At 41.9% G+C, this 27,696-nt stretch overlaps 2 protein-coding genes across 2 annotated transcripts; one reads left to right on the forward strand and one right to left on the reverse strand.

Annotated features, from left to right (window-relative positions):
• Positions 1-20: 20 nt before the first annotated feature.
• afap1l2 (actin filament associated protein 1-like 2) lies at positions 21-25,135 on the reverse strand. Its single transcript, XM_028431096.1, has 20 exons — positions 24,905-25,135; positions 14,960-15,088; positions 12,109-12,174; positions 10,882-10,973; positions 5,227-5,338; positions 4,940-5,023; positions 4,382-4,587; positions 3,924-4,103; positions 3,756-3,836; positions 3,598-3,682; positions 3,400-3,504; positions 3,083-3,294; positions 2,300-2,445; positions 2,111-2,222; positions 1,776-2,024; positions 1,433-1,700; positions 1,096-1,269; positions 829-1,016; positions 595-759; positions 21-502 (listed from the first exon to the last, which is right to left on the reverse strand). Exons 1-20 carry the CDS (start codon positions 24,918-24,920, stop codon positions 476-478), a joined length of 2,697 nt encoding a protein of 898 aa, XP_028286897.1. The 5' UTR covers positions 24,921-25,135; the 3' UTR covers positions 21-475.
• On the forward strand, positions 8,604-10,401 carry LOC114452028 (kelch repeat and BTB domain-containing protein 13). The gene has a single exon (XM_028431097.1). It carries the CDS (start codon positions 8,604-8,606, stop codon positions 10,122-10,124), a length of 1,521 nt encoding a protein of 506 aa, XP_028286898.1. The 3' UTR covers positions 10,125-10,401.
• Positions 25,136-27,696: the final 2,561 nt, after the last annotated feature.

Consider the following 27,696-nt stretch of genomic DNA (forward strand, 5'->3'; position numbering starts at 1 on the left):
TGACAAAAATCAAACCAGTATTTTTGTCAGTACATTTTTATTTGAATAAAAAGTGCATTTTTAGCTAGCAATATAAGCCAGATGGCTGAATAATGGTGTAAATATATTTACATCTTGGCTACCAGCATATATGAACCAAGCTACAATCTAGGGTGTACATGATTTAGTCAGGGGAAGGTGTTCTGTCTGAGGTTTGAAATACTTGGCTGATTGAAATATTAAACATCCTGTTTGTTACACTGGCCCAAATGCTCCTGCATTAGATTCCTCCCTTTGCAAAAAAAAAAAAAGCTATTTTGAAAGTCATTGAATTTAAGATTATCCAGTGGTATGCCAGAAGACAGATTGCACCTCTTTCTGATTGGCCATTTATCTGTTCAGCATGGATGGTCCAGAGAAGGGAGGATGTAGATTTAACTTAAGTTTGGCAAGAATGTGTTGAATATCAGTTCTAGAGGTCAAATGAGGTTTTCTTCTAGGTGGTGGACTTCTTCTCCCATTCCTGTAAATGCAGAAAGGAACACACACTCTGATATGCTGTCATCTGTCATCATTGTTCTCAGTCTATAGAAATATAGCCTCATATAGTCTCACCTTTGCTTTCTGCAAGACGTTGCCTTTTGTGGCCATAATGGAGGTGGGTCTGTTTTTTAGAGCAGATGCAGAGTTGACAGGAGAAGCTGGATCTGCACCGGCATTGTTATTTGTGATTTGGGAAGATGATGATGTCTGAGGAGCTGGCAAGGTTGCTGTTTTAGGCTGAGGAGAGAAGTGCTTACATTACTTTCCATATTTTAAACATGATAGCAACAAAGGCAGTACACTCACTGCAGGTGTTTCTTGGAGGCTGCTGTCCAGTGTGGTTCCCAGTGTGAAAGGCCCTGACTCCACTTTCTTGAGACTTTCTTTCACTTCAACCAACCGCAACTCCACCTCCACCCTGCGGCGCTCTGCTTCTCGACAGGCCTCCTCCTTCTGTTTTAGACAGGCCTCTAATGAGGCCTGCTGCTTGGGTTCTGAGGATGACAGACAGCTGTCAGCCTCACTCTTCAGTGTGAACGATGCAGATGTGTGCCACAGGGAACACATGTATACCTTGGCAGGTGCTGAGCTCCTCTTTGGCCTCCCTCCTCTCCTTCTTTAGGTTTGCCAGGCTGCTCCTGACCTCGTCCCTCTCTTTCTCCAGGCGGTCACGCTCATCAATGTAGCGCCGCATGTCTGCCTCAGTGCGATTCTTGCCCAGTTTCACTTCAACTGCACCTGGACAACCTAGGAATTAAGTGTTCAATTTTACTGCACTGTTTTTACGTTTGCCTGAAAGACACAAAGTTTGCCTGCAGGGAAAGTAATTTTCCACTAGAGGGAGCCATGGTAATGTAAGACTAAACAACACAGATACACTATAAGAAAGTATAGTGATGTTTGTCCTGACCTATTGAATATGCCTTTGGCCGTGCAGGCTGTGGGCTCTGAGGGTGCAAAGCTGCAGTGGGAGCGGTTAGGCTCTTGGGGATCTGTCCCGCAGAAGAGTTGAAGACCTGTGGGATTCCCACGCTTGTCCTTTTAGGGGTCTCTTGGCTTTGCGGTGAAGTCTTGACTGGATCAGTTTGTGGCTGTGGTGGAGTTGGGGAGCGTTCTGGTTCTGAGAGTGCAGTTATCCCATTTAATGCAGGTGTTGCTTGTGGCTCAGTTAAAGTAACCTGCAATTATTACATGATTAATTAAAAAATAAATGTAACAGAAATATGAAACCTATGTAAATCACTATTGTCAACCTCTTGAGAAGAGGGGTCCTTCTGGTCCTCAGCTGGGACCTGGGAATGTTTAGTAGTTTCTTTGACTGGGGACGTTTTCACCCCACTGGATGTATGGAGGAAAGAGCGCACAGGGATCAGGTCCAAGTAAATCCTGTTTTCAATGTCCAGCTCTGCACTTGCTGGATCCCTGGCGTCTTGTGAGCTTGTTTCCTTATGTTCCTGGAGATTGCTCTCTTCACACTTTGGCAGGCTGCTCTCTTCAACTTCCTGGATGATATGGGGGAAGGAAGTTAGGAGATGAAAAGTGTAAAATTGAAAGTTGTAGGGCAGGGATGATGCCATGAGATACTTACTTCTGGGTCCGCTAAAGAAGCCACATCGTCGTACAGTTCATCAGAGTTGTGAGGAATGGAAGGCAGGGTGTCTATATAGGTGTTTGGCTCCGAGTACCTCCTCTGCATCAAGCTAGAGACACAGAGTCTTAAACATTGTGCATCATAAAGAACAGCATGCTAGAAGGTGAACAGAAATATGTAACTCACTATAAGGAAGTCTTTGCAGCATTTACAATGCTGGAGATCCTCTCAGAGTGGACGTAGTCATACGTCAGCTCCTCTGGGTCAGTTTTGGACCCTGTTTGTGAAAGCAGGAGTCCCAGCCAGTGACCCATTTCTGCTGATGTCTTGGCCTGGGGAGGCAGATGATCAGTAAAACCATGCGTTTGATTTTCAAACCTCATATTACAAGTGAAAAAAAAACATATTATTGTCATAAGAAACCCTCAAGACTAAATATTAAATTCCATTGCCTATGACCAAATATGCACTGCAGCTGGGTGGTACTGGAAGCCTAATGAAAAAGGGTGTAGCATTAAGTCCACCAAAATCCCAGTGCTTCCACACCCTTTATACACTCATATGCACACAGTCCCACAGACCACCCTTGTGTGCATACATATATTAGAGGCTGATGTCAGCACAAAGAGAACATGTTTGTGTTGAGGATTTCAACAAGTAGCCCTACATCTTTCCTCATTTTGAGAACCGCTGATACAGTATAAGGTGTTTTTTGTCCCGGACATAATTTCCTTTCAGGCTTCTGCTTATTTCTCTGAACAGTTTGAACACTGAGTGTCCCTCACTGAGCTGCTTAACATACAGCATGAACAGGAAGCCTGCAGCACACATAACAGATATGAGGGTCTATTTACAGCTATTTACAACAGCACTCATTTTATAGCTTAGCTTAGAGTTAGAGTCACATTTGATGAGGAGTAGAAAACCTTTTAAGACAGACATTAAGTACAGAAAACTCTTGTTATCTACTTCCAGCGTTGCCATCTGTGTGCCGTCCATGTCAATCCTAAAGGAGTACAGGTGCTCCGGGCTCGGGTCGGGCAGAACACTGCAGCCTTCCAGGGTCACAGCTGGCTGGCTTACTTTGTTTTTGCCCTTATCTTGGTAAAACCACAGTTGTCCGTTCTTTAAAAGACACCAGCAGGTTCGCCACTGACTGTTCACTAGCACGTTTAGGTAGCCTGGCAGAGGATGGAGGACAAAAATACCACCTTCTGATTAATGCTTGAGGAGGCAGAGAAACAGTGTTCTCATGTTAGATTATAGGCCTTCAGTAGAGCCAGTACCTGAGGTGTCGACACATTTCTCTGGACTCTCTAGTGACAAGGGTTTTTTCTTGCCGATGTTCATGAGGTTGCTGAATTTCAAGCCTGCACAGTATTTTTTCTTCACTGTGGAAAAGATAAAGGAGACAGAATCCTGTCATAAATGCTACAAATCTGAGTTGGACCAGCCTGAGTGAGGAGAAGCCTGATGCGACTCACCGTCTTTGTTCTCTGGAGTTTCAGCATGGCTGTCTGTGCTGCTGCCGCTCTCTGATGCCACTGAGTGTCTCTCGCTCAGCTCCCCCTGTGTGACCAAATCTACTTTTAAATTATTTTAAGGGCAAGGATCACCTCAGAGGAAAAGTGTGAAGGCTTACCTTAGTGCAAATAAGCCTTGGAGAGTCTGAATTTTGGGGGTCACAGTTTTCAGCTGGCTTGGGGCTGATATCTTGAATGACCTAATGAAGGGGAAATGTATCAGTTTTTTTTATTATTAAAAATTCCTATCAAAATTAAAGGATTCGTGAAAACGCAGTTTAACACACCCTCAGCCACTGCTCCGTCTGCTCTTTGCTCTGTAGGCCCAGCACGATGGCTTCCCCGCCGACTGGAACAATCTTCAATTTGTGCTCTTTTCTCTTCATCTGCTTCTCTTTGTAGACGACAGTGCAGCCCAGCAGACTCACATCCAGCAGAGGCGTCTGCTCCTTAGAGCTCTTATAGCACTGAAAAATGCAGAGGCCGGATGTTATGTACGGCCAGAGGTGTAAGCATAAGACATTAAAATTAGAACTTTGTTTTGGTACTTGTATTTTCTGGTGTGTGTGGTTTTACTTTCGAATTTCTTCCTGATCGTTTCAACCTCTATTGACATTAATATGGTTTCTCTTCCTCCCAGTCTTCATGTGTCTGTACTTAGTTCAGTTTTATCTGTTCTACACACCTGTTCTCTAAACCTGTTACTATATATGGTGACCTCACAAAGCTGTGTCTTATTACCCACCAGGAGGCGATGGTCTTTGATGACACACAACTGCTTGGCCCACTGACCGAGCCACTTTTTCCTCCACAGGAAGGCACATATACGAGCGTCCTTCATCAGCTCAATGGACGCCTCTGCCGATGGCCACTGGTGCTGTGCTGACTTCCCTCTGGTCACCTCCTCCTCATCGTAGGACTCGTACGAACTGCTCACAGCTTCTCCGTCATCTGAGAAACAAAAATAAGGGATGATGTTACAAAACTGACCGGAGATCAAGAAAGATGAATAAATCAACAGTATGGGTGTGAAGAAGCAGATGAGGTTAGTGTCTCATATTGTGACCTTTATGAAATGGAAGACCATTGAACACTCATGCAATAAAGCAAATACACACATTTTCAATATTGATGGATGAGAGCAAAGTTATGAAAAAATTAAAAAAAAAAACATTCAGGAAATTGATAAGCTGAGGCTGATTGTTGCTTTAAATGTACGACTCTCATGCTGAGCAATGACTGCTTTGAGGACATGCTGGTTTCCTGCTGACATGCAACATATAAACACACAAGTCCTAGCTACCCCTGTTGATAACAGCATAGACCACACTGTCAGAGCTGTGCATTCGCATCCAGGGCTCAGAGAGGAGGCCAAAACAGTCCAGATCTACACATCCTCACAGGGAACAGGTAGAAGAGGAACAAAGAAGACAACGTTTGAAGGCAGAAGATGTCTTTAGAAAAGAAAACAGCTCCAGATTTCATGAGGGAAAATCCATGTCAACCAGTCAAACAGTTTCAGTATAAACTGGTGCAGATCAAAGTGTTTATTTCAGTTTCCCTTCTTCGATACTGATCCACAGTTCTTACCATTGATAGTTTCCTCATAGGGCTGAGCCTCCTCATAGTAACTCTCTGAAGTATCGATACAGGCTGGAGCAGGAGTTACAGGCAAGGGGAATGGCTCCCGACCCACCACACCCTGACAGAGGAGATAGAGGAGAGGGATTTATAGACGTAAGAGTAAAAGTCAATTTATTGTCATAATAGCCTCCACACTTGTATGGATGAATGCCCTGTAAAGAAAAGGAACATGTTAATCCTGTGAGCCGAACATGTGGTTAATCTAGCTGTCACTTCAGGAGTAAGCAGGGGATTCCTCATGTAGCCCACCCTCATTTGACCCTGTGCACTACAGAGCAACACACTTGCCTTTAGGGAAGTGTGTGTGTTAATGGAAAATAGAACAGGGTGATGTATTTATGTGTGTGTGTGTGGGAGCCCATAGTTTCTTGAAATCAATCATCTGGCTCTCATCTCTTGTGTGGTAACGTCTGACTGTCTGCAAGGTCCAACATAGGATGGAAGTTCTGTACAGTATCTGTTCTGTAGTGGATGCTGTGTAAAATGAATGTTGCAAGCTTGCTCTCGGGCAAGATTACTGTAAACAAGGGTGTCATCTGGTGATTTGCTGGGGAGAATTCTGGGGAAAACTTCATCATAGATGTTCTCTGGAAAAAGTCAGGAGATTTTTTTTATTTGGAATTGTGAGAAAATCATGTGTTTCAACTGTTATCTTATCTCTCCAACCTGTGACCACAAGTCTAAAACTATCAGGCAATCTGTATGTAGGCAAGGTTAAATAGGAGATACACATCTCCCCCCAAAAAAAAAACTTCCGCAGCTGCCAATGAAGGCTATGTATCTATGTATGAAATCATTGTATACGTTCTTGAACTATGAAGCAAAAAGATGCGGAGACAGAGGCAGGATTCTTCTGACGCCATGTGAAGGAGTCAAAGAAATTGTAATCTTATGTAAAAAAACTTGAGAGCACAAACAAAAAATGTAAAACAAATCATGTGTGTCTGTGCATAAAAATCATTATTTCTGATGTGGCCTGTCAGAGGCAGACGCAGTAACTCCCAGTAAACACCCTGTTTGGGAGCTTTTCCCATCATATAGCACATTTCCAGTAATACACAACAGATGCAGTGAGCTGTCATAATAAGTGGCGTCATGACACAGTCCACAAACAGCCGCAGTGACGGAGACTTGTTTGTGTGATTAGCCTGCAAGACAGAACGTGAGGAGAAGGGAGGATCCACAGAAATGTAATCGCAGTAGTTTAAGGAGTGAGACATCAGTTATACATTATGGAGCTGTTAAAGGTTTTTCATATTGCATGTATCAGCAAATGTGATTATCTGGTTTTACGATCTTCTCCTCTAAATGATGCAAGGTTGAGCAAACACAGAAAGAGCTTGTGTAAATAATGTTATTCATTCCATTTAGGTGGCTTACTGGCAACATTGTTTATCACAGGGGTTACATCAGTGGTATGTCTGGCATGATAAAGGTCTCTCCTTTTAGTCATGTGTTTTGGGTCTATGTACTGTGTTCACATCCTGGCATTTTGGGCGAGATGATAACAACTTCACATCACCACATAAATATGGAAAATGACAGGTTAAGGGACAGTGGTATACTTAAAGGTATGCCAGCACAGAATAAGATATAAGATTTATTAGAGTTATACATGTTTTGGAATTTAATTATTTAAAGCTACAGCACTGACTGCTTTGCTCCCCCTTCTGGCAGTAAGAGTAATTACATAACCACAGTCAACACGTTCCTATTCTTAACAGTGAGTTCTGTGAACCTCTCAGTCACAGAGTCACAGAACTTAAAGTCCATGGCTCGGACTGCGGGTCTAATGCTAAGCTAACCTAGCTTGCAGCTAAGAAAATGAAGTAGTAAATGTATTATTGGCCTTCTTTGCCATGCACCAGCCCCATCTTAGTGTTGTTATTGAGTGATCGTGTGACATTACACTTATGTAGACACAAGCTAATTTGCCATCCACTGATGGGGTTTCAGTGATTCAGTGCATTTTTTTTAAATAATAAAAAATAATAATTTATATGAGAAACCTACTAGATAAACTATAATACCGGATGCTGCTAGAGAGTGACATCCTAAGAAAAATTCTCCTTAAAATACACACATGCTGACATGCAACAGTGCTACTGGTGTAAACTGCTCCATACTGAAAAAGTTAAGGCATCTGTTATTAATTAAAACAAAACAAAAAAGCCAGGCATTCCAGAGAAGCAACCTCCCTCCCTTTTTTTTAGACGCCCACCCTTATCTCTGTCTCGTTTTCTCTTTCTTAATTAAATCTGCTCGCAGTTCAGGCCGAAGGTATAGTGGGTCACTATAGAGAGGAAGACTGATGAACAGGAAAGAGAGGGACATGCCAGGTGTGTGTTTTTATTCTCCCAGAGGACTTTAAAATCCCTCCAGCTCTTTTCTAGTCACTTTAAACCACCTCATATACCCACACACACTCAGCCTCACCACAGAAACAGCGACTAGAAGGAATGAATCGAGGAGTCAGAGCATAAATAACAAAGCAAGTAGTGGGGGGGTGGGGGGGGACACGGGTGTGGTGGAGGGGATTTGAGTAAAGAGTGGGAAAAAGAGCCCAAAAAACGAAGAGTCAGAGGAACATGGAAAATCCCTGGTTCCCATGCCAAGAATCCGGCACAGCAAAAAAAAAAAAAAAAAAAAAACACACACACAGTGTGTGTATCTGAAAAGCCTGCTGGGAGCTTAGAGCAGAGAAGGTAGTGATAAAAATTATCAGTACAGCTCAGCTTTGAAAGCAAGATTCAGGAGGCACTTTTCTGTCTCTATGGCTTTTTTTTGTTTGTTGTGTTTGCTTAGAAATCCTTAAGCCAAAAACAACATGAGTGTACAGAAGCAGCAGATGTCAGCAGTATTTAGTATGAAAAATTACACTCACTGTGCACATGTCTATATTATGCCTGCCAGGGAAGACTGTGAAAGCCCATTATTTCTGGTTTGTCATGTTTATTTGCATGAAACTTGTACAAAATTTAAAATAACTGCTGGATTTAAAGGGGTAATCATGAATTATTCAGCAAAACGCTTATACTAGCCAATCACATTGCGGTCTTGATAATGACCAGTTGCAGGCAGCTACATTACCGCTTAGAGTCCATGTCAACAGTTTCCTGCCTGACGCTTGCGAGTGGCACAGCTGCTATCTATAGCCCTACTCTATTTTCAGACCATGCAGACAGGACGCAATGGAACTCACACAAACCTTTATTTACTGTGCAGTTCTGAGGGAAAAATGTCTCATCTACACTCTGGTCACACAGTGAATTATCACTGGAAAGCCTTTTGTAGGAAGAATAGAGATCCTGCTTTAAAAGATCATGGAAGTGCCTGAAGGCCTGGGAGTCAACCAGGATATTCATGCTGAGAATGCAACTCCTGATCCAGAGGACAGAGGGGACCTGGTGGGCTGGGTGAGAGTGAGGGTGAAGGAGAGCTGGTTCAACCTAGAGCGTTCTTTTCTCACAAAGCACAGCGACTATTTCTGTGCTCTCTTTCACTCTGGGATGAAGGAAAGCCGGCAGGACGAGGTTCACCTGAAAGAAGGAGTGCATGCAAGGGGTTTCCTCATTGCACTTGCTGTCTGCAGGGGAGAGACTCCCATCATCAGTGACCCCGATGAGCTTGTGGAAGCTGTGGAGTGTGCTGCTTTTCTGCAGGTTGCGTGTTTGGTCCAACATCTTTGTGACATTATAAACTCAGACAACTGCCTCCTGCTTTACCATGCAGCCTCCATCTTTGGGGTGCATGCTCTATTTCACAGTGCAGCTCTGTTTCTTTGTGATGCCTTTGAGGACCTTAAGGAGGCAGCGGAAAGTACAATCCCTGAGGAGCTGCTTCACTATTCTCAAACCCTGTCTCCTACTACCTTCATCGCTATAGGCACCCATTCTCCTTCAATGGAGCTGTTGCAAGACTCCTTTAGGATCGTTTGCTACCTTGATGAAAAGGAAGGAGAGTGGAAGCACCTGACAGACCTTCCAACTCTTTGCAGTACCTCTATGGCTGGTGTGGCAGTGCTGGACAATCGGTTGTACATTGTGGGGGGAGTTTATGGTCATGGCAAGGACACAGTAGACAGTAGCTTCTGTTACGACCCTGAAACGGGGGTTTGGACTACTCTTCCAGGCCCACAGCAGCCAAGATATGATTTCACACTGCTAGGACATGAGGGCCGGCTCTATGCCATCGGTGGAGAATTCCAAAAGCGGATCATTTCCACAGCAGAGAGTTACAACACTACAAAGCGAGAGTGGACATTTATTCAACATGCACCAAGACCTGTTGCATCTGCAGCTTGTGCTGTGGCACGGCGCAGGATGTTTATTTGCTTCTGGAAACCACCTGACACCACAGATATTTACGAGTACATCCCAGTGACAGATGAGTGGAAACTTGCCACCACGATGATCAGGCCTCAGAGCTACGGGCACTGTATGGTAGCCCACAGGGACAATCTTTATGTGATGCGCAACGGGCCCTGTGACGACTTCTTGCGCTGTCTATTGGACTGTTACAACATCACAACGGGCCAGTGGACGGCCATACCGGGACACTACATCAACAGCAAGGGGGCGCTGTTCACTGCAATGATAAGGGGGGACTCTGTGTTCACAGTGAAACACATGTTAACTCTTGAATACGCCATCACTGGAGATGGATGGAAGCCACGCAGGCAGATGAAGGGGTTTCCAAAGAGTGGGTCACTGTGGACATGTTTACTCAGGCTTCCCAAAACGGGACCAGTTATACCACAACTGGACACAGACAGGAAAAGGGAAGAAGAAATGTCTTTGCCAGACACGTCTGAAGAATTAGCGGAAAGTATACAGCACCTGTGAAAAACAATCTTTTTAAAACTTCTAAGAATAAACAAAAATAACATTTACTTTCACATGCACGCCCTCACACATGCAGACACTGAGCATGTGCTCTGATTAGCAACAGCTGCTACTGTAGTTTGTATTACCGGAGGCCACTGTGGATGTGTGTGTAAAGTTCAAAAGCACCGACGGGATCTTCAAAATCTCTCATTCTTTTCCTGAAGTCACACTGTGCCAAATCAGGAGCCAACAGTTTCCCAGTCAACATAAAACACACTGCAGCTCTCTCTCTCTCTCTCCCTCTTTCTCACACACACATACACACTCTTGTGTAATCATTTCTCCAGTGTTTGCTGCCCCCCCTGAGTTGTTAAATACCTGTTTCTGTGGGAGAATACATTGCAGCTCAGGCTTGTGACTCTGAGGGTTGTGGGAAATGTTTTTGGCTTGCATGAGTGCAGACAGCAGTTGTTTTAGTGCAATAATAAAATCCAATGGAATTCATAGTGCTTTACTTTTAACACTTGAGGTGCTCAGTGATAGTGATGTCCATACTGTAACACAAACCCTGTCAATCACCTTCAAAGCTGGAATTTGTACAGTCGTATAATCATGATTTCCACTGAACCTTCCCATTATTGAATTCAGCCATCCTACTGGGGTCAATTATACTATTACCATTCCCATCACAGTGACAAGCTGCAGCGCGTTAAGCCGAATCATTTTATATGTTAATCCCCTCTGATGGAAAAGGAGCTGATCACTAATCACTTACTGTTCTTGGTGGCGGCAGGTCAGGGAGGTTCTTCTGTGGGACGGGGAGATGTTTAGCTGCTTTTCCGTTGAGCAAGGCATCTGATCTGTCATCTAGGACATACAAGCATAAAACAGCAAGTCGGGAATGTCAAGCGTTTGAATGAATTAGGAATAAATGAAATAACTAATCCTCCATGCATGTCCAAATGTTTCAATCAACTGCTAATTCCAGATGTCCAGATGTCTCCTGGTGCTTCCTGGTAACAGTCACAGAGAGCACAGAAACTTCTTTGTTAAAATAGCAGCAACCGCATAACCCAAATCATGGGGAAGTGTTTGTATGGGAGAAATGACCTTAATATGCAAAACGCACAGGACCGCAGTTCATGTTCAAGAAAATAGGGAAAGGCTTTGGAGAGATTTATGGTTTTCACAGAAAAATACATAAACGCAGTGCATCTGTGACCTCCCTTATATGAAAATAAATGCAACATGGTTAGGTCATAAATGACACAAAATCTACGCAGCTACATTTTCTGCTGTAGGTCTGCAAAAAAACAGAATAACAATCCTCACAAACTGAGAACGAAAGACTCTTAACATAACAATAAAGGTCACAAACGTTAAAGTCTTAAAGGTTCTCATGCTGTTAAAACTACAAGGGAAAGTTCAAGCATTTACTGATTAACAAAACCTCAACAGTCACTTTGAAGACCGCAACGTTCCATCAGTTCTTCAGAAGGAAACCTGTGGCTTTTTCTATGGCTGCTGAAAATGTGTGTTAAGTCTGAAACCACATTCTTCATCACAGGTCCAAACAAAACAGGTCAGTCTCAGATGGTGAGAAGCTATGAAGAAACAGACAGGAAATGGTGGGTGTGAGGAGGGGAGCTGAGGGGCCCACAGTTTGCAGCAGCTTATCATGTCTGCTGTTCTCTTTTGTTTAAATTGAGCGTGATATGTAATAAGATAACTGTTTGTCCCACTTGGCCAAACTCAAAATAATAGTAAAAGCCCTATTTTTAGACATGCTTTACGAAGATAAGAATTACACTTACCGGTACCGGTCTGTTTATTGCTGAAGACACATCTACGGTACATGTGAATTCATGTAGCTGGAATCAGCATCAAACATTTTAACTATGTGTATGTGTGTGGCTCTGTCCCGTATGTCAAAACATTTGCCAAGAATGCAGTTTTCATCGTGTTTTTCAGAAGAAAGACGGAGGATCCTTTTAGAACTCACCGTTGTCATCTTTGTCCTTCCCAGAAACAACCACTTTGTTCATGTAGATGTACTCCTCATCAGCACCTGCATACAGAGACGGCCCAAAGCTGGTTAAAGGTTGACAGCAGCACGCATCGGATCATTTCACACTGTGGGTAATCACCACAGAAAATCAGTTCACATATACAGAACAATATATACCGTACTTGCCAAAGACCCTTTAGTTTTCATATAACATAACACTATTTATTTATATATCAAACCTGATCATTCATGGCTAAAACACTTGGTATTACTTATGCATCTATTGGTTTGTCCCTCCTCTTTAATCTGCCTGTAGTGCGGCCTTTCCTATCCAGTGTAGCTCCTGATGTAAGTCTCAAAGTTGCTTTACTCTGATGTGCATCCACGATAACACTTAAATAGAAAAGTCACTTACATTTTTAAACATGAAATGAGTGTGAACCCCACTCGGGAAATCTGATGCCTGATCTTACAGAGCCAAACAAACTTTCATCATATTTGTCAAGAGTCCAGGATTAAAGGGGAACTTCACCCAAACAAGTAGCCCATTGTACGGACAGACGGGACCATTATTGACACCCACTCTCACCGTGGTGAGCATTCATCAGACATTAGTCAAAGAACCCCCTTTCGCCTGCACAGATGGAGCACTGTGTCACATCTTTCTTTGAAGATATGGACTTGATGCACCATTAGAAACACTAAAGATTTTTACAATGTATATTGTAACAACAACATAACAGTGCAGAGCACCAATGTAAACATTTGTAGAATTAAGGCTAGGATGTTTGCTTATTAGCATGTTTAGGGGAAATTTTTCCACAGTGATCAGGAATCTATTCCCAATAGAAGGTGAACGTCTCTTTTCAAATGACCAGGGCTGAACTTGACCTCCTTCTGTTCTCAGATATAAATGTCTGCAGGTCAGTGTGAACGTGTGTGAAAGTATCATTCTGGAAAGAAGTGGAGATGATGAAACCCTATGACATACACCACTGCTGGGTTGTGTTTGGCCACTGTTAACATGTTGGAGTAATAATTACAAGCTGGTGAGCACAATGCCATAACATGGCCACATAAACAGAGTGAATAAATGGCTGTTCTTAAACAATAAACTCTGAGGCTGCGGGCTACAGCTGGTTACTGCAACCTGTTATGGGAATTTGTTCCAGAGCTGCAGCACAGTTTTAAGAAGGGCTGTTTGACTGAATTAAATATTTTTGCTGACTTATGATTATACCCCAAGAGGAAATCAAACAAAATATAACCTTGGGTGATACTCCGGAGAAGGCTTCTCCTTTGAAATAGATATCATGAGGTGAAATCAAACAGCGGCAGAATAAAATGATGTTTTGCCTGTACAGTGAAAACAGATTTTCGGGGGAACAAAGTTGAAACGCTATTTATAAACTGCTGCTCAAAAGGAAGTGAGTATCCCCAGAGGATAAATGCAGCTTCGGAAAAATGATACAGCTTGGAGCCAGAAGAGGAAGTATGGAGAGACGAGCCCGGGACCTGAACATGGAAAAGCATGACTGCTTGTGTGTGTTAGGGTGCAGTTGTGTGTGTGTGTGTGTGTAAGACAGACAAGAGGGGAAGTGAATTTCAATTCATAAACTGATGAAATATGTAAAAGAATCTGAGAAATTAAGCATGTGCTATCGACACAGCTAAGGCTAAATTAGTGGTAGAGGGATAATTAATATATTTTATATTGTCATAATCATACCGGCTGAGGCTCAGTGCTGGCCTACTTTACACAGAAGTTAGATGGCCTCCTCAGACCACCAGCAGTTTCATGTTGTGTCAGAGCCAGTGAGAACAACAAACTTGTCCTTAGCTGTATTATAACACACTTTATCAGACCTTGCATCACTTTAGGGTGAAGCAAGAGGCACTTTGTTTTTACAACAATAATGTAGGTAAACAATACCCAATTCTGTCAGGACAATGTTTGAGGATAATGCAACCTGCTTATAAGTGTGTCATTATTATATGGTGGTTACTGAGAATTTAAAATAAGAAAATGATACCAGACCTGGTTGCTTAATAGGTTTTTTTAAGGCTAAACTGCAGAAAGCTCAGTCAAGTGTGGGAAACACAGAGAATGACCACATGTTACATAATGTGCTTTGCATAAAGACACACTGACTGCCAGTCAGTCTAAACAGCTTTTAAATAAAACTAAACATTTGTGGTTAACCTTCAACCAATACAACTGTCCCGTAACACAACATTTTTTTAAAAAAAAGATGTTTTTTTATCTGAAGCATTTTGTGCGAAGCAATGTATGAAGTGAAACTGCACACACCACATTCAGAGCTTCTCTGGGTTGCAAAGGTTCATGTTGTATTGGCAGGCTGTGCACCAATATGACCACGGACTATTTTAACAACAACAAGTTTCCATTGACGAACAATAATAAATCACATAACACAGATGTTTTGTGTGGATTTCATTTGGTAGTTTAGAATCAAATGTGCTCATACAGTGGTAGACCTGCAACTCCTTATTAAAATGACTGTTTTTAATGGAGCCTGGTGGAGTGATAGAGAAGCACCTTTCACTTGCAAAGATTTATTTGGATGGAATTATATTTAGGATAGACATTTAGCAGCCTTCATGGAAGAGAATATCCCCCATAGCAGAGACCTGTCGCTGTCAGAGAGTTTTAAATAATTCATATTACTTTCCTCTCTTTGTTTGTGTTTAGTGACAAAAATGTATACAATCTCCCCAGAAATATCCACTTAAATGAAGAGAGAATTTGGTCAGGCAGTTTCAGATTTATATTTCCTCCTAGCACTGACAGATTTAGATTAGTGGTGATAGTTTTTCCTCTCACCATTTGAAGTTCTGTAAGATTGGAGGAGGTCGGAAAGCAGGCCCTTCTGTATTGTGGCGTTCCCGCTCAGGGCCTCCTTGTCCAGGATGAGCAAGAAGCGGTGGAGCTCCATGAGGAGCTCGTCCAGCACTGGAAGCACAGACAGACAAGAGGGACTTAGGATTTACAGCAAAATAAAAATACCTTTAAATCTCATTGCACATTCCTTGGCAGGGAAACACTTATGAGTATTAAAGACTGGTCAAGAATAAAGAAGACCCATAAGCAATAAAAAGGTTTCCAGACAGATTCAGAAAGTTGTACTTGAATTTATGGCAGAGAACTTGTTCAACTCAAAGACTTTTAACACTGATTTCAGCTCTTAGTTTGTTCGCTTCTTAATTCTTCCCTTGCTGCATGCCAGCATTTTACATGGGAGAGACTCTTCAGAGGTTTTTATCTGGCAACAGTCAATAACCACTCAGACTCATTCGCTCATTTCTCTCATCCAGTTGCTATTGACAGTGTGTTTGGGGCTGTTTTGGGAGTTTGAGTAAAAAGGTCAAGTTCAGAGGAGTAAGGGAGGAGCCTGGGCCCAAAGTCGGCGGGGCCACTGTGTCTGGGTGCAGCCCACACACATCCTTCAGGGGTCAGCGCTGAGCTCACAGCCCTCTACACAGTGTGGGGAGCTCTTTGTGTTTCCCTTCACTGTCTCATGAATAGGCCCCTCGCCACAGCAGACCTCAGTGTGTGAGAAGAGACAGAAGAGGGGTCTAAAGAAGGAGGACTTTATTAAAGGGAAAGGTGGGGCAGGTATCGGTGGAAGTTAATGAATTTTTTTTGTTTATTATGAAAAAATGTCAACAATAATTACACATTCCAGACTCTCTGTGACTCAGTCTATGCTATGCTAACATAAAAACACATCACCACTGATGCACTAAGGTGTCACCACAGACATTAAATTTAAAACTTTGGCACACAATGAAATACAGCTCAAATAAAATGTATTCATAACTACAACTCAAAACAGAAACTAACAATTAAATAACTGAACTTTGCTCCACATAAAATGAAAAGTATTACAAGGACAGTAAAGTGCTCCTCTCGGTTTGAACTCTATTAAAACTGTCAGCTATCTTGTTTTAACGGCTCCATCCGGCTCATGCTGATCACTAGCCGAGCCTTGGGGAATGCGCTCATGCCCTCTCCCCTCCTTCCTACACTCTCTCACATCAAAGAACCTCTGAAAACTGAGGTTTTTTTGCAGCATAAGGTGTCAGACGTCAGGAAGCTTTGCCTTTGACGAGATGACGAGAGGCTTTCCTGAAGCTTAACGACTCCAGCACTGACAGCTGAGTCAACTTCTGCTGAGAGGCCAATAATTAAAGAATATGCTGAAATTTCAACTCCTATATGTGCTGTAATATTACTGTAATCAGATTGTTTCTTAATGTTTAGCTGTTGATGTTTGGCCGCTCCACACAAATCTAAACATTTTTCCAGCTTCTCCTCCTTGCGTGTTTGCAGAGATTGACTCAGATGGCCTTTTGGATTGGGGGACCCTGGGAAACAGAGTCAGCTGACAGGACAGGGAGGTCTGCAGCAGGGCCGTCTCTGTGGTCTATGGCTTGGCCAGACGCCTACTGCACATCCAGTTAGTGGCCACAGCCTCTGCAGCATAAACAATTCACTTCTGTAGAATAGCCAAGAGGAATCTGAGAGGCCATTAGGGCTACACTGAATTTTAATTACAATAGAAAAAACAGGTTTGTTTGAATAATCAGTCAAATGAAAGGTTTACAAACACCTACATTTAATTTCTCTTCCTCATGTCTAAGGTTGGACTTCCTGTTTTTTATTTGTCTCACTTTACACAGACCCACAGTGTAGAGCTATAATTGGAACTTAAAAGTTAGGTCCCAGCGCAACAAGTACATTTTGATTGACAGCCTTTTTAAAGCTTGAACCCTCCCTCTTTTACCTTTTGACAAGATTGAGTCGTTTATACCTGTTCCACATGCTGTGGACTTTCACCCAGTGGTTCAGGTCCCCCTGACACCATGTCTGTCAGTTTGTGTTGTTAACTGCTTTTGGATTCGACATAAAAACACTACTGTTTAAGGTCAGGCAGGATTATCTGTGAGAAAATATCCAGCAATAGCTGTTTCCTTTTCACCAGAAATCCAAAAACACCCAACAAAATTTAAAAATGTCTTTTGTCTGATTATGCATGAACATCTGGACTACAAATCATAGCTTCATTTTAATATGTAGCAGACACTGAGCACAGATGCTCAACTCTTGTCTCAGGAAAGTCATAACAAGGCACTAGTGTGGTAAAGAATATATGATCAGGGTTGGATACAGGTTACCATTTCGTTAATCAAAACAGACCAAAACACGAAAAGCACATACAAGTCCATTTCTGAAGTAGCTCTTTCATGCTCAAGGCAAAGGAATTTGACCTGAGTCTGTTCCAACACTCTCCCTGTTAAATTTAAACATCTTTTCTGCTGAACAACAGTGTCTTGTCAAGGGCAGCATTTCCTGTTTTGAGAAGCTTGAGGTCCTACATCAACACAGACAGACCACATCTGATTTTCTAAAATTACCAAAGCAGGCATGGACTCTCATTTAAAACTAAATGGGACTGCTGATATATATTTGTCTTTTATAGTAGGGGAATCAGCCTCGAAATATGGTGACCAAATCTAATCAGCTTTGGCTTCAAGTCTATCTCCCTCATAACAGAAAAAAGGGCCAGTATAGGAGTCCATATAACACTTCAGACACAAACTTTGTGTCGGCATCATCACATCTCTTATATCACTCTCTTATATTACTCATTTTTACTAATATCCACTTGAAAGTTTCACATCATCTCATTTTTAAACACACACCAGCATATTAATTTATGCTCCAGGAAATAGCCTGTGCTCCACTGATGCAATATGCATGCTGTTTAGCAGCTTGTTTATGATGACTTATATCAGTGTTGAAATAAAATGAGACTGAGAGTTAACAAAAACAAGCTGAAATATGAAATGATGAATTTACTTCAATGTGATGATGCAATGAAGGCAGCAGCAGTGTAAGCTGGACTTCCTGCTTGTTCAGCTCGGAGCTGCTGGTGTAGGTCTGTTTGGGACACTCTCTGAATCACAGTCATATTTTGGGGATGTGGTGCAGATGTTGAAAATAGTTGCAGATGTGCTCACATTGCTTTCTTCACATCTAACCACTGAGTATTTCTATAACAGTGTGCCTGCATCAAGATGCACCTACTGTACATTCATGCATCAACTCATCCATTCATTTTTAAGGTCCTCTTGTGGAGAACTGTCGTTCTCCTGTGTAGATGTGACACGCCACTATTATCCCTGAGGCCAGACTGCTTTCCTGACTCACTCTGCCAAAGACAGTAAAACACCACAAATAACTATTTCCATTCATGGGTTCACACATACAAACTCTCAGTCAACACACATTGAATCTACTATACACAAAGTGCCTTTGCCAGATGCTGGTCAAAAGTACATAGTATAAACTTATTGAAGCCGACCTTTAAGATAAAGGATCGTCATAATTATATGCAATCGACCTTTGACCATCAGAGTTTATGACCAGGCATTCAAGCCAGGCATTTATTCAAGCCTCAAGGAAATACACACATACTAAACCATGATAACATTATGTAAATAATCCTCTTAAATCATCTCCTTTTCCTTTAGAGTAGCAGGTGGTGATGCACCTTAAAGACATATTAACCACTCCAGTTTATCAGTACATTTACATTATCAGTACAATACATTTTACATGTGCATCTTAATTTGTTCGTTATTGGAATAAAATCTGCAGAAGCTTTCAAATACAACTGACAAATCCCTACAATGTTTAACGTGATTAGCTAATAGGGGGATTCTGTGCAAATCTGCTTCACTAATGCTAAAAGTATTTTCTATTCTTGAGCAGGCATTTTGTCCACCCATAAAAGTTATTTACAACACAACTATTACCATTACTTACAATAGAGAATCATTAGCATAATATCTGTCAGACTCCCTAGTTCAGCTTCGGTCCTCTCCAGGGAGAAGGAGGAGGGGGAGGAGGAGGAGGAGGCAGTTTTGAATGTTATTTATTAAGTCTGAAAACATTTTTCCTGAAGACTAAATTATACTTTAGGTTAATATAAACAAGAGATATAATTACGATGAGGGACTTACACAATTCTATAGGTGGAAAATCTCTAAATGAACTAAATGACACACATGAAGCTACATCTGGGTCACCTTACACTGACAGAGCTACAACTCCACCTAAAAGGGAAGTGGTCGCAGAAAGAAGAACTAGTGACCAAACACTAATCTATAAATGTCTGGATTTCTGTGTACCTTTTACACTGTGGCACAGTGAAAGGGCTTCTGCTTCAGTAGAGATGAACAAAATGGCTGAAGCAGAGAGATTTTTTTAACAAGGGAAAACATAAATGACAGTGACCCTTTGATCAATTTCATGTGCACTACTGGAAGAAGAAGCCACGTGTGACTGCTTTGTTCCAGCTTGCTCTTGCTCTGGTGTGAGCGACAGATAATCAGCTGATGGCAGGGCTTTAATAAGGGAACGTACATCTGTCTGACTGGCATTGGATTGCTATTGGCAGCCATTGGTCTTTCTCTCTGGAGCATGCTGGGTTCAGCTGTGGGGCAGGGACTGCACGGACATGGCTGAATTAAACCAAGCTGTGTTTGGGTGTTATTGCCATAGAAACAGAGACTGCATGCATCTGATATCAGAACTGTAGGACCTCTGGAAAGAAAGGGGACACAATACAGAGCTACATTTACATTTTTCTTTTGCTCTATTATGTCTGTGTAAACAGAGGCCAACAAAAGTATATAGCTGTGTATCAGAGAGTATGTTTGACACACTAGTCACACATGCCTTTCACACAGGAAGTATGAGATTATCACTAGTCAATTTTTTTTTACCTGGAGGTTTCTGCTTTGCCAAGTGTGAGCTGTTGTTTGGTTAGGTTTAGAAAGAACCTTTCTATTGTGATCTATATCTGGTGCTATAGGTAAAGTTTATTATTAATTATCTGATATCAATGTATGTATTTGCACTAGGAAGTGAGGTGAAGTTGTAATGCTGACACACCTGTTAAACAACAAAAAAAGAATTAAACAGTAATAAAATGAAAGCATGCAGTCATTTTTTTGACGATATTATTTCTCTGTGCTTAAATCATGCTGCAAGGGTACAATTAAATTTTAACCAACTTTGATCAATGGGATTAGAGTAAGAAACAGAAGCTTCAACCCCATACCAGGAAAAAGATAAAAGGAAGAAAGAGCAGGAAGAATCAGAGGCAAATGTTAATACAAGCACTGGACTCTAGACCTAATTCATCCCAACATGCTAAGCAACAGATTGAAGTCTTACAAAGTTGAAAATACTAAGGGCAGAAGCTACAAAGAAGAAGTCACTTATCAAGAGCAGTTTTACTTTCTTTTCCAAGTTTCTCTTCTTTCATCTTCCCGCTGCCCTGACTACTAAATCTTGCTTTTATTCACGCTTTAGCTTCCAAAACACTGCTCTTTCTTTAGATCTGCTCTGTCTTGGTTATATTGAGACTTACAGCTTAGCCCTTGGAGAAATCAGGAAGCCTTTCACAGCTGAAACATGCTAATGGGCTCTGAAAAATCCAAGTAAATCTTTGTTGTTTATGGGAAGGCACCCTGGTCTACTTGAGCAACCTGATTTTGATTAGGATGCAGCACAGGTTCCGGTAGTACTCACAGATCACGACAAATGATGCCTAAAATTTAACACTCTGACTAGGATGATGTGTGTGTGTGTGTGAGAGAGAGAGAGAGAAGACTGAAATGGAGTGCTGGTATTTTCATTTTTATCTGTTTAATCAACAAACAATATGTTTTCAGATATGAGAGGATGTTTTTGTTGCCAGTTTTCAGGGTTTCACAACACTTTTATTGTACTGGAATCTCAATAACAAACATAAACAGAGCTCATCAGTTTTTAATTAACAATGAATCAAATTAAGCTTGCAGTGACATATCCAGAGAGAAATATATGCAGATGCTTTTGTTTCCCTCCCGTCTGTGGACAAAGAAGCTCAAACACAACTCGTTTTTCCAAACGCTTTCTTTAGGTTTAACTTATTATTTTAAAGTGCTTGCTCCTCAAAAAGCTGACCACTGCTTTACTTTACGTGATTGGTATCTTGACAATACACACAAAAGTTAAGCTATATACCTCATGATGAAACAGCCCTGGCAGAAGAAGACAGAAGAGGCTCAGTGCTGTTCCACCTCCTCTTCTTAATCCTCCACCCTCCCTTTTACTTCCCCAAAACCATTTCCTCCCTCCATAGGTCCTCACCATTAGTCAAAGACATCACCCTCTACATGTTGTGTGGTGTGTGAAGCACATATATGTACTGTACTTATCACCTTGGTTAAGCATTAACTATCAGTCATTTTTCAATTAGGACCAATGGCATAGTGATAAAGAGATTCATATAAGAAAAAGGCTTTATAGGCTTCTGCTTTCTTGGCAGGATGAGAAAGAAAGTGACAGACTAAAAGCAGCTGCTGACAAATAAAAAGTAACTAGTAAGGCCGCCTCAGAGTCACCCACATAAAAGCTTCTCTGCTCAGTTATTATCCCTGAGAAAAGTGGCCAGGAGGGCTGCATGGAGGGCCAGTAAGTGTGCATATGTGTGTGATTACAAAATGTGCAAGTTCCTGTTCTCCCATACCAAGCACCATTTCCATCAGAAGTGTACCTGGTGAGAAACAAACACAATACAGGTCCGACCCAGAGCTCCTGTATCTAATAAACAAAGATGTGTTTGATGTGTTGAAAATGAACATGAGTGAGGCCCAGAGGGCAAAAAGGGCCAAACTCACACAGAGCGCCCCACTGCCACAGAGCAGGAAGACCGTCTTTCTTTTCATCATTTTTATAGCCCAGTCCAGCTTCCTGAAGTAGCTGCACTCCACTAGCCTCCCGTTGACAAGTACATCCCCATGACACACGTATGAGTGAACCGGGAGACCCCATGCCAGCCCTGATGGTCTACATCTAAGCCTGTAACTGCTGAGCTTATGGCAGGTCAACCCCACTAAACCCAGTGACTCCGTTACATTCTTATGCTGCACTGAAAAGCACCTTTGACTGAAGATAATTTTGACTGACACGATCACTACTGTTAATAGACTGTATGCTATGCTAAAGTGTAGAATTTACAGACTATAGCAGAACTTTTTGAAGCACTGGCTGCTGCCCTATGACGCTAAGTGATAAGATGATTCTTATTACACCTGCTAAACATTAGCCTTTTAGCATTTAGTTTAAAATACACCCATGCATTCTGCTGCACCGTCACACAGGTTACATAGCCTACAGTCTTATTTTACTGCATCAAACGCATACAAAGTGTAAGTGCAGCACATCTGTTAGTTTGCCACTGTTTTTCTTACATTGTATTTTCAGCATTGGTCACAGAGATGGATCTTTGTTGGGAAAGATGACAAATGCTGGAGGCAAGAGATCCCATCGCTTTTCAGCTCAATTACAAAAGACATGTGGATTCATGCTTTATACGGACACTGGTCAGATCCATGGGAACCAAAACAAGCAAGGGCTTAAGGTGGAAGGCAGTGATTGACAAGGAAAGGAAGATAATAAATACTAGAGAGGATCTTACAAAAATAAACACAAGTTTCTATTCCCCTTCTCAGGGTAATTACACTAAAACTGTTTCTTTGATAAACCATTGCTGCAAAAATGTCTGTGTGTAATGATTTTATTATTTTGTCAGCTGATCAAGACACGTTTAACAAGACAGCCGGTGAACAAAGTCCAGTGGAAAAGACTTTATAAATATCTCTGCCAATATAATTATTTCATATTCAGTAGCATGTGGGCTGTAATTAAGTGCTGGGCAATGTGAGCTGTGGGCTAATAGCTGCATAAAAAGTGCTCTAATCATCTCTTGGCTGAGCTGCTGCAGTACAGACTCTAATGATTCCCAAACATGTCCCATCACAACCTAAAGGTCATTCAAGCCAAACAAAGCTCCAGGTGGTTTCACTAATTTGATCCTTATCCCTGGCACAAGGTGTGAGAATCAGCGACGAAAGCTGCAGTGCTGCCTTTCTGAAATAAAAGCTGCATGAGTCAGGTTTCACAAACTCAGAGCATATCCAGAATACTAAATAATGCCTTTCCTTGTCATTGGCCTCACAGGTTTCCCTTTACTGTACCCCCTTCCTGGGCTGCCTGTGGCTGTTAGTATCTAATTCAATGTCCTGGTGCTGCTGCATACAGCTGCCAAAAGAGTACACTCCAGGCCTTATTTCAGCCTGAACACACACACACTAGCACACTTTCTGCAATGTGTGACAACCGTCCGGGCGTATGATTCTTTCTCTGCATTATTGCTGTCAGCTCTTCTCACATCCATTAAATGCAAATGTGTTGCCTTTTTAAATCCACCTACTCCACGGTCACCTGGGGGAATAGTAGTCTGAGGATACCAGGTGAATAAGGTGAATGCTGGATAAGTAAAAAATCCACATTTCTGGATAGAAGCCCTTGCAGACATTTCAGTGCAATATTTCTCTGTAGCACTGAGTGACCCTCTTCTTGGTAGTCCACCGGCAGCTACCCTATTACCAATTTGGGCTTCTTTAGTTATTTATCAACATGTCAACGTCACATTATCGATCTTGACAATGGTCTTCTGCCTTGCCTTCCATGATGGAGGGAATCTTCAGTGTTATCAATAGCACCTGCACTATTTTGTCTATATTGTTGCTACATTGACCCCCATGACCCTATGAGACCAATGGGGTGTTTCGCTCAGGCACTGGACACTTGCAGTTTTTAATTACCCATGACAGACATAGCACAAAATGATTGACTGAAAGCGTGTGTGTAACAAGAGCTGTGATATTATTGTCTCCCTTCAGCCATAGACTTATCAATCACACATACCTGTCTGCTGTTAGTACACAAGTAAACAATGAAGCTGAACACGACATCTACATCATCACATTTTGATCTATATTGTTATTATATACTGCATCAACAATTATGCGATACATGATAATTAAATCGCCTCACAGGAAATTATACACAGGACGCCTCTGCATTTGGCTGCTTGCATTTACTCTTGCAAAACATGTGGGAGTAAATAGACTAGGCTGCCTAGTCAGCTGGTGAATGGGAATGTGGCAGGAAGACTGCTTTCTTTCAAACTGTGGTGATTCCATTCCAGTTTGAGCAGTCACCATTGTTTCCTGTCCAGCAGGTTACTTCTGTTGTCCATCCAGACCGGACCAGAAAAAGCAAAGAGGAGAGTGGGGGGGTTGGACGGAGATTCATAGTGATACTGCTCCCATCAGTGTTGAGAGGCTCAAAGATACAACCAACCTTTCCACTGTATGTTTTCAGGTAAAGATACAACATATGGTCACTACTACTACTACTTCTGACGTCCACCAGGAAACATTAAAATGGCCTTGCTCATCCTTCATGAACAAATAACCACAGGAATTTGAGGAATGCTGTGAGAACAATGTTGCAGCTATTGGAATCCATCAGTGGCCACAGTGTAAACTTCTTTACAGACCCCACTTGAAAATTTTCTTCCTGAAGGACTGGAGGCTGATTATACATTATAGAAAGTCACATGTAAGAGGCAGGTGACCGTTGCTCCAGTTATCATACAAAATGACACAACAGCACATTCTTTGTCTCTCCAGGCAAAAGAATCCAAACCCGTCATAAATGGCATTTGTAATCATCATATGTGTGTTCTGTGTATTGAACAAACACTGAAAGTGTCACCATACAGTTGTGCAGCAGCTGTACAGCAGCATAAGGAAGCATTAAGTCGAGAAGAGTTATTACAGTGACAGATTCTCCTCTTACCTTTGTGCTTATCCATTCCCTCGCACGGTCACTTCCACCCACTGTACCTCCACTCATACACGAAAACAATCCCAAAAGTTTGCGGACAAGTTTTTTCAGCAGTGATGAGACAGCAGCTTCAGCGGAAGGCAGCCCGACCCTCCCGTTTTCAACAATTCAACTGACTGAGCTGTAGACACACTGACGGAACAACAGCGCTCTCCTCTTCTTCCTAATCTGTTTTGTCGCACCTCCTCCCCCTCCTCCTCCTCCTCTCCCAGTCTGCAGCATCCAACTCGGCTTCACAGCGTGGACCCCTCCACCCCCTCCAGAGGGACAAACTAAAGAAAAAGTTGGACTTTGGAATATCCACGCTGTTTATACGCGGCAAATGTGTAATCACAGCACTAGGAAACCATCTGTGCCTTGAACACAAACTTGTTGTAGCTCATGTATGATGTCATTTTGAAATACATTTTAAAGGATTAGACTATGAATTATGCAACGACACAATTGTGTAACGCAACGCAGGTAAGGATAAGGAGTCACCAAAAATACCTCTAAACAAATAAAAGTCCTCAGACATAAAGTTCTGTATTTAAAAAAAACCCTGATGTGTGTACTGTGCTGTACTTTTCACTGTTTTCTCTCCCTGCCTGAATAATCGAGCACCCCCGTGGGAGAACCTTGACCGGGTGGAGGTATGAGAGGAATGTCAAGCGGAGGAACACAACATACTCCAGGAAATGATTAAAAGTCATGGCACACATCCCTGTGTCTTGTTTATTTGTTTGTTTGTTTGCGTAAGGTGGAGGTTTTTGCACACGCCATGTAGTTAAGTGTAGCTCAGACAAGGATGATTATTGAACACAGAAGTAGCTCTGCAGCAGTCACGCCCAACAGAAACCACTGCTCTGGTTTAGGGCAGGTGGTAATCCAGTGATGTCATGCTGGCTAATGATATACTTTCTATAGGCTAACTGCTGCAGACAGGAATGGGTGGGGGAGTCACACAAGCTCCCTCATATGGACATTTCTGCACACATGCTGCACATCAGCTTTTGAAGGATGTAGGCTGCACATTGCATGAATATCATCAACAATCAAGGCCTCCGACCACTTTTTAAATATTGTTTCCGAGTTTAACACTTAAATCCTTTCGCTGGACTACACATGAACAAATCTTTTCATCCTTTCGAACACTCTGCGCTGACTAAAAGTCAGCAGATGATGTCAGTTATTTCAACACTTCATGATGGTAGTGTGAGTCAGGCATGATGTGCTCAGCATGAATTGAAGACATAGGTGGTCTGGCCTTTCTCTCCTCTGCTCTGTCTTTGTCTGTGTATCCACAGCAGGAGAACTGTCTTGTTAATGCAGCAGGGGAATTCCTATTGTGCAGCAGACCTTTGGACGCCCCTGACTTTCCAGGAGGTTTAAAGTCTATGACATACAGATTTGGATGATTTGAAGTCATCATGAATGTTTGTGAGTAAGTGTGGGATATTTCTGTTTAAAAATAGGTCAAACAAAACAGACACTTGAGAATGCTTGCTTTTTTTTATTTTAAGTCAAAGGTGCGACTGTGGACTCTACTTAGTCCCGCTGCTGATTGAAACACAAAGAGCATTCCTCAGCTGTGAATCAGAGGACAAAGGTTGCTGACTCGATTCCAAGTTAGTACTGGACCCCCTTTCATTCAGGGGTCTCTCCCATGTTTGCACACATACACACACACACACACACACACACACACACACTCAAATAATGCACCACTACAATCCCCTGAAAAGAGACCTCCCATTTACTTAGGTATTTTCATCTGATCTAGTCCAAACCATGTGCCTTCTCTTACTGTGTCGTCTGGGAATTTCCAAAGAAAGGCGAACCCACCGACTCTGCTGTACCTCCCTGTTTTTTTTTCTTATTATTATTAAAAACCATTCAGACCAAGAATGCAGAGGGCACTGGCTCCAGACACACTACACCTTGTAAAGATGGTGTCTAATTCCCTACACCACAGAGGCGTGTGTGCACCTGACTAAACGCTAGCAGGTTCTCCTCCCTTGGCTTAAGTGTTAAGAAGTGTTAAGTCACAGCACGATAATATTGTTTTTAGTTCTTGTGTGATCAGGTTAACGGTAACCTCTGTTAAAAATAAACAGTGCCTCTTTAAAAAAGTTCACTTCAAAGTGAGTGCAGATGACTTATGTGACTGCTGAGAAAATGTTGAGGGAATATTTTTCTGACCGCTAAAATACTGTCTGCCAGAACATTAATGGCCCAGCAGAAGACAGAGTTTTATATTAAAAAACAAATCACAAAATGATGTATTAAGATAAAACAAACTAAGAACTCACTGATACAAACTATAGTAAAGTTTGTCTTTAATACTCAAATCAATGTGTGAATTGTTATGAAAGGAGCTGAGCTGTGCAGGAAATTTCCCCTTTTCCCTTTCATTTCCTTGCATTTAATCCTATTGTATCTGTATTGCTTCATAAATTGAAACAGTTAAGTGTCTTGTGTAAATAAATAAAACTGTTTATGTTCGTCAAGAGTCATAAAAATAATTAGTGTCAGTGTAATTAGGGCCCGAGCACCGAATGGTGCAAGAGCCCTATTGAAACCCTTAGGATTATTATTTTTCATTTTTAGGGCCCGAGCACCGAATGGTGCAAGAGCCCTATTGAAACCCTTAGGATTATTATTAGGGCCCGAGCACCGAATGGTGCAAGAGCCCTATTGAAACCCTTAGGATTATTATTTTTTTTTTTTTTTTTTTTTTTTTTTTTTTTTTTTTTTTTTTTTTT

This window comes from Parambassis ranga, chromosome 19 (assembly GCF_900634625.1).
Source record: "Parambassis ranga chromosome 19, fParRan2.1, whole genome shotgun sequence".
Taxonomy (NCBI): Eukaryota; Metazoa; Chordata; class Actinopteri; family Ambassidae; genus Parambassis; species Parambassis ranga.

Bases quoted from the DNA above. Each gene is read 5' to 3' on its own strand.
- afap1l2 (XM_028431096.1), bottom strand. The intron at 1,017-1,095 runs GTATACATGTGT...TGTCATCCTCAG, and splicing joins GGAGCTCAGCACCTGCCAAG to AACCCAAGCAGCAGGCCTCA. The intron at 503-594 runs GTGAGACTATAT...CTGCATTTACAG, and splicing joins ACGTCTTGCAGAAAGCAAAG to GAATGGGAGAAGAAGTCCAC.
- LOC114452028 (XM_028431097.1), top strand. From the start codon at position 8,604: ATGGAAGTGCCTGAAGGCCTGGGAGTCAACCAGGATATTCATGCTGAG.